The 6,603-nt window shown below is 39.5% G+C and overlaps 1 protein-coding gene across 1 annotated transcript; it reads left to right on the forward strand.

Moving 5' to 3' along the window:
• The first annotated feature begins 2,913 nt into the window (after window positions 1–2,913).
• On the forward strand, window positions 2,914–6,403 carry LOC109104712 (SLIT and NTRK-like protein 2). The gene has a single exon (XM_019118021.2). It carries the CDS (start codon window positions 3,373–3,375, stop codon window positions 5,935–5,937), a length of 2,565 nt encoding a protein of 854 aa, XP_018973566.1. The 5' UTR covers window positions 2,914–3,372; the 3' UTR covers window positions 5,938–6,403.
• Window positions 6,404–6,603: the final 200 nt, after the last annotated feature.

The following is a 6,603-nucleotide window of genomic DNA, read 5'->3' on the forward strand; positions in this document are numbered from 1 at the left end:
AACTAAATAAATTACATTTGGAAATAAATAAATAAATAAATAAATACACTTACCAAACATTATATTTGCTGAAAGTATATACTCAATGCTAAATGCTATAAATGAATCTTAATTAGGGATAAAGATTTCCAAAAGAAACATACAATTTCCAAACATAAAATGATATATTAATAGTTGTAATTACAGTTTATTCTCAGTTTGTGAAAATGAAAATATTACACAAAATAAAAAAGTAAACAGTTTTATTTGTCATGCTCTTTTATTTATTTATTTATTTATTTATTTATTTATTTATTTATTTATTTATTTAATGTACATCTGCATTTGTAAATTGTTTAAGTCCTGCTGTGCTGTTATTGCAGTACCAAGGTTGTAGTATGACAGTAATTCCAAATAAAGCCACAACAGAGTCATTGCAACACAAAACAACACATGGTGGGAGCGGGGTTTCATTCTTGAAAGAATTTATATATAAATTACATACATATTTAGTTACTTTAACTTTTAACACACTAATGCAATATGCATTTACTTGTCATGCTTATTGTTTTGCAGCTTTTGCATCGCATATTAGTGTGAAGTGATAATTATATATGACTCCAAATAAAAGCTCTCTGTCACAATAATACAATGACACAAAGTGGGCAGATTTTTATAGAACAATTACAAATCCATAAAGCTGAAACGCTTGATTGAAAGAACACATCTATTTTCAGAGTGTTTCATCATATGCCCATATGTACAATATTTTGTCATAGGCGTCAAACAATGCCATGCAGAAGATATGAAAACAGATTTAGATGACGTAAAACAAATGAGTCCTTCAACATCTGATGTTTTACAATAAATGCATCAGATACGCAGATCAAGTGTTGGCTTTCATGGTGCTGCGTCTTTGAGGTTAGTGGAAATCATTCTGGACATTCTTCAGGAAGATGTTAGAGAGGTTATCCATCTGATGTAGCCTTCATTACATACCTCATCAATGATGACCTTATTAATCAGGAGGTTTTAACAAATGATTAAGTGAAAAAGTGAAAGTGTCGTGACATACAGCCAAGTATGGTGACCCATACTCAGAATTCGTGCTCTGCATTTAACCCATCCAAAGTGAACACACACAGCAGTGAACACACACACACACACACACACACACACACACACAGAGCAGTGGGCAGCCATTTATGCTGCATCGCCCGGGGAGCAGTTGGGGGTTTGGTGCCTTGCTCAAGGGCACCTCAGTCATAGTATTGCTGGCCCGAGACTCGAACCCACAACCTTAGGGTTAGGAATCAAACTCTCTAACCACTAGGCCATGAATTCCCCACAAAAAACAGAAGTGAAGAGTTTAGCTCCTTTACCTCCTCAAATATCTCACTGATGAATAATTAGTGGAATAATTGTGATGCAAATATACGTGAATGAAAGATAATGTGTCTTCCTGACAGATGGTTGATTTAATCAAGTGTTTTGTAGCACATTTGCTTCAATTTATTTAAAGTTTTTTTTCCCCTCACACTTTGATGCAATATTCCCATATTTGCCTGCTAATTAAGTAAATATACTTGTTTTAATAAATGTTATTATCTACTCCACTACATTAATAGCAAACAAGAATATCAGCAACACTATAATTCAAACTACAATAAAACTGATAACAAGTATGTATTGTGTTGTTGTTTTTACTATTTCTAATGGCTTAAAAACTGATGGTGTTGTAATGCTTTCCTTTGGCCTAAGGCATATTGTCTTCTTTTTCTTTGCTATCTATTGTGATTGTTATTGCCAGTGTGCAGCATGTTAATCAATAATTTATGACAGATTACCTTATGCATTGGAAGTGTTTTGTATTGCAGTTTAAGATGGTTCTTAATATTACAATGAGTCATTTATTAAGTCTCAAATTTCACTTTGCCAAGCAGCAGTAAGTAAATAAATAAGAGGAATTGATAAGGAAAACAAACATCAATTCAATCTGAAAATAATAATAATAATAATAATAATAATAATAATTGAGATAATAATTGAGATAATAATAATAATAAAAATTGAGATAACATTATCTTTACTTCTGCAAATGTTTGTGTCTGTGTCAGTACATGCTCACAGCAGTGCTGTTGTGTGTCCTGTCTGTTTGTGACATTAGGACATAGGCTATTTCGAATAATTTCAAAAATGCACTGATAACTAAAAAGATATTGCGTCCCCTAGTGGCGTGTTATGATTAGAGCATCTGCTTTTGTCGATGCCAGAGTTACTTTATTTACATAAAAAAAAAAAAAAAAAAAAAAAAAAAAAAAAACACACAGAGATCAATTTTTATTCTGTTTATTTATTCGCATTTTAATCTTATTGTGCTACAACAGATTAATGTTAAAACCATTATGAACTATGAAAAATAATAAAAAGGCAAATATAACAAACAGGCAACTATTGTTTTTTTATGTAATTTCTTCTTCGTCTTTTTCTTATAAGCAAGAAGAAGAAGAAGATAAAAAGGTCACAATAGCATACGCAAAAGGCATAAAGAAATATCTTAAAATTATATATCATAAAACGATTTAAGACCACCAGACGTGTTAGAACTTGCACAGCAATAGTTCATAATTATGCCTATATAAAATAAATTTAATAATTAAATAAAACGTAAAATACCATACAATATCAGGGAAAAATGAAACAAAAATGTCATCAATTCCATCTTCAAACAACAATTATCAACCACTGATAAATGCAAGTGTGTAAATAACAGTAGCATGTTATAAAATAACGTTAGTGACTAGGAAACCATGTATTCAAGAGTGGTGACGTCGGAATTCCATGCAGAGATCACACACTGTCATCAAGCGCGCGCGCGCGCGCACACACACACACACACACACACAGAGACGCGCTCCTGGTGGGAGTGAGTGAGCAAGCGCGGAGTCCATCTCTCTCACTCTGAAGCTCGCTCGCATAGCGCTCAGTTATCTCGCGCATCACGCACCGTTAAGTTGACTGTCGCCATGCAGGATCACAGGCGTGAAGTTGCTTTCGTGTGAATATCTCTCGCGCTGCAGGTGAAAGGGACAGTTTAAGCTCCGAGACTCAGAACTGTGGTGCCTCGGATGCGCTTTAAACTGCTGCATGAATGTTTGCTCATTAGTCCGGGATTTCACTATCACTGCTACGGACGACGATGCGTTCGGTCCAGCGGCGGTCACGGTGCGCTCGGTGATGGATGACTTCTCTATTCCGCTTTTTGGGATTTAAGGAGGGTCAATGGAGAGCTGTGCGCTTCTGTGCGACTTATGAAATCTTCTTTGGGGCTGTGCATGCCTATCTTGAGATTTGCACATTAATGTTGGGACATTCGGCATTATTGCTGTAAAAATGCTGAACAAGATTCTCTTGCTGAGCGTTTTAACAGTCACCAGTTTCCCTTCAAAGACAGACAGCCGCAAAACTTCCAAAGACATTTGCAAGAACCGGTGCTCGTGCGAGGAAAAGGAGAACGCATTGAATATCAATTGTGAAAACAAGGGTTTTACTACGGTCAGTCATTTCCAGCCTCCACAAAACAAAATCAGCCAACTGTTTCTGAATGGAAACTTTCTCACCAAGATAAGCCCCAACGAATTCCTCAATTATGGTAATGTAACATCTCTTCATTTGGGTAATAATGGCTTGCAGGAGATAAAAACGGGGGCATTTAATGGGTTAAAAAACTTAAAGCGTCTTCATCTCAATAATAATAACTTGGAGATCATAAGAGAGGACACTTTTTCTGGTTTGGAGAGTTTGGAGTATTTGCAAGCTGACTATAACTACATTAGTGCCATAGAGGCTGGGGCTTTCAACAAACTGAATAAACTCAAAGTCCTAATACTCAACGACAACCTTTTGCTCTCTCTACCTAACAACATATTCCGTTTTGTCATGTTGACACATTTGGATTTAAGGGGAAACCGACTTAAGATGCTGCCATTTGCTGGTGTTCTAGAGCATATAGGTGGAATAATGGAGATTCAGCTGGAAGAGAACCCATGGAATTGCACTTGTGATCTGATACCCCTGAAAGCTTGGCTGGATACAATTTCAGTCTTCGTGGGGGACATTGTTTGTGAGACGCCATTCAGACTGCACGGTAAAGACGTCACACAGCTGATCAAGCAAGATCTTTGCCCCCGGCGCAATCCTGGAGACGCGAGTCATCGTGCAATGCAACCACCATCTGACTCACAGTACCAGTTTCCGTCTCCAACCCTGCGGCCTCGAGTCACCCCGACAAGAGCCCCCAAGGCCTCCCGTCCCCCCAAAATGAGATACCGCCCCACTCCTCGTGTCACATCCAGTAGAGATAAACACGTATTCGGGCCTATCATGGTGTACCAGACACGCTCGCCGGTTCCAATGACCTGCCCGAGCATTTGCGTGTGCACGTCGCAAAATCCTGACAGTGGATTAAATATCAATTGTCAGGAGAGGAAACTTCAGAACATCTCTGAACTTCAACCCAAACCATCTTATCCAAAGAAACTGCATTTAACCGGTAACTATTTGCAGACTATATACAGAACAGATCTGACAGAGTACAGCTCCCTTGAGCTCCTGCATTTAGGGAATAACAGAATAGCAACCATTGAGGATGGAGCCTTTGAGAATCTCACAAGTTTAAGGAGGCTCTATCTGAATGGCAACTACATTGAAAGCCTGTCCCAGTCATTATTTGCTGGGCTGCAGAGCTTGCAATATCTGTACCTGGAATATAACATAATTAAAGAGATTCTACCCCACACCTTCAACTCGCTGCAGAATCTGCAGCTATTGTTCCTTAATAATAACCTGCTGAGATCCATTCCCGACAATGTGTTTGGAGGTACTATGCTGACAAGGCTTAATCTCAGAAATAATCATTTTTCCCATCTACCAGTGCGCGGGGTTCTGGACCAGCTCTCTGCCTTCATTCAGATCGACCTCCAGGAGAATCCGTGGGACTGCACCTGCGACATTGTGGAGCTTAAGAATTGGATGGAGCTGTCCAGCACCAGCGTAGTGGTGAATGAGATCACATGTGACTCACCATCCAAGCATGCAGGTCGGCTCTTGCGCTCTCTCCGAAATGACGCCATCTGCCCTGAGACTAATGAGGTTCCTGTGACTAAAGCCCCGACTGTTGTGAGCTCAAGCACCGAGGCGACCCCTTCTTCTGCCGTAACCCCTACGGACAGAATGCCCGAAATGCCTCCAGAGGTGCCCTTGTCCGTTCTCATCCTTGGCCTGCTCGTGGTGTTCATTCTGTCCGTGTGCTTCGGGGCAGGACTGTTCGTGTTTGTCCTCAAACGTCGCAAGGGAGTGGAGAATGTTCCCTCAGGCACCAATAACCATTTGGACTTGAACTCCTTCCAAGTACAATACGGCTCGTACCATGCAGACGCCAATGATAAAAGCGACAACCACGTGTATAACTACATCCCTCCACCTGTAGGTCAAATGTGTCAGAATCCCATCTACATGCAGAAGGAGAACGAGCAGGTGGCCTACTATCGGAACCTGAAGGAAATGAGCTTCAGCACTCTTGATCCCAAGAAGGAGGAGCTTGATCGAAGCCCAGCTTTCACCATAAGCACAGTGGAGTTCATTGACAAGCAGCCGTGTGCCAAGAGCCCCCAACCTGAACTGCTTTACCAGAACATTGTGGAGAGAGCAAAAGATCTGCCCCAGTCTGGGCCATTCAGCTATAACTTTTGCACTTTACCCAAAAATTCCTTCATCTCCCCCTATGAAACCACCCGGCGACACAACCAGGATCGATTAAACAAAACCGTTCTCTACGGGACCCCCAGAAAATATGCTGCACAGTCCAAAAACGAGCATACTTTGCTATCTAACAAGCTTAAAACCGAGCCGGACTACCTCGAAGTTCTGGAGAAACAAACTGCGATGAGTCAGTTGTAAGACTGAATCCCTGTAAACCTGTATCATCTGTGCATTGGACCACAAGAGAACATAATAACACCACCACCACATACCTAAGCCTTCCATCTTCTTTTAGAGGCTGTATACATACCTGCAGTTTAAAGATGATATATTATTTTCTCTAAGGTTTAAATTATTTCTTCTACTTGAAGCATAAAGACTGTAGCAGTTGTCGCAAGAATATGTATAGCTTACAGCTCCATGCTTTTTTTGTAATATGAAATATATTTTCTCTCAGACGACAGGGTTGTTGAAATGACATTCCTGTAGAACATGTTGGATGGTGAGTGCAACACAATTCCTGGTTCCAGAAGTGCCTTTGCACTTGAAGAATTTTATCTCTGCTTTCTGCTAATCAAATTTTTATAAGTGCTGTATTTTAAGACTCTTTATGTAAAATAGAATTATTTGTCCATTGCATTAAACGGAAAAAAGTGAAAGGGTACTCTGATGTTGAGGAGAATGTTATTTTCCATGTATATTTGTGGAAATCAAGTAGTTTCAATGATTTCAGCTTTCAGCAAGTAAATTAGTAAAAATGCTGAACTAAGTTTCCTATGCATTCGGTGAAGGATGTGGATTGAGAAGTATTCTGCAGTACTGTTGATTTATTTAATGGCAAAAGCAGTGTGTGTGTGTGTGTGT

Source organism: Cyprinus carpio, chromosome A14, assembly GCF_018340385.1.
Source record: "Cyprinus carpio isolate SPL01 chromosome A14, ASM1834038v1, whole genome shotgun sequence".
NCBI classification, from domain to species: Eukaryota; Metazoa; Chordata; class Actinopteri; order Cypriniformes; family Cyprinidae; genus Cyprinus; species Cyprinus carpio.

What these genes read in the sequence shown, in the direction of transcription:
- LOC109104712 (XM_019118021.2), top strand. Translation starts at nt 3,373, where the DNA reads ATGCTGAACAAGATTCTCTTGCTGAGCGTTTTAACAGTCACCAGTTTC.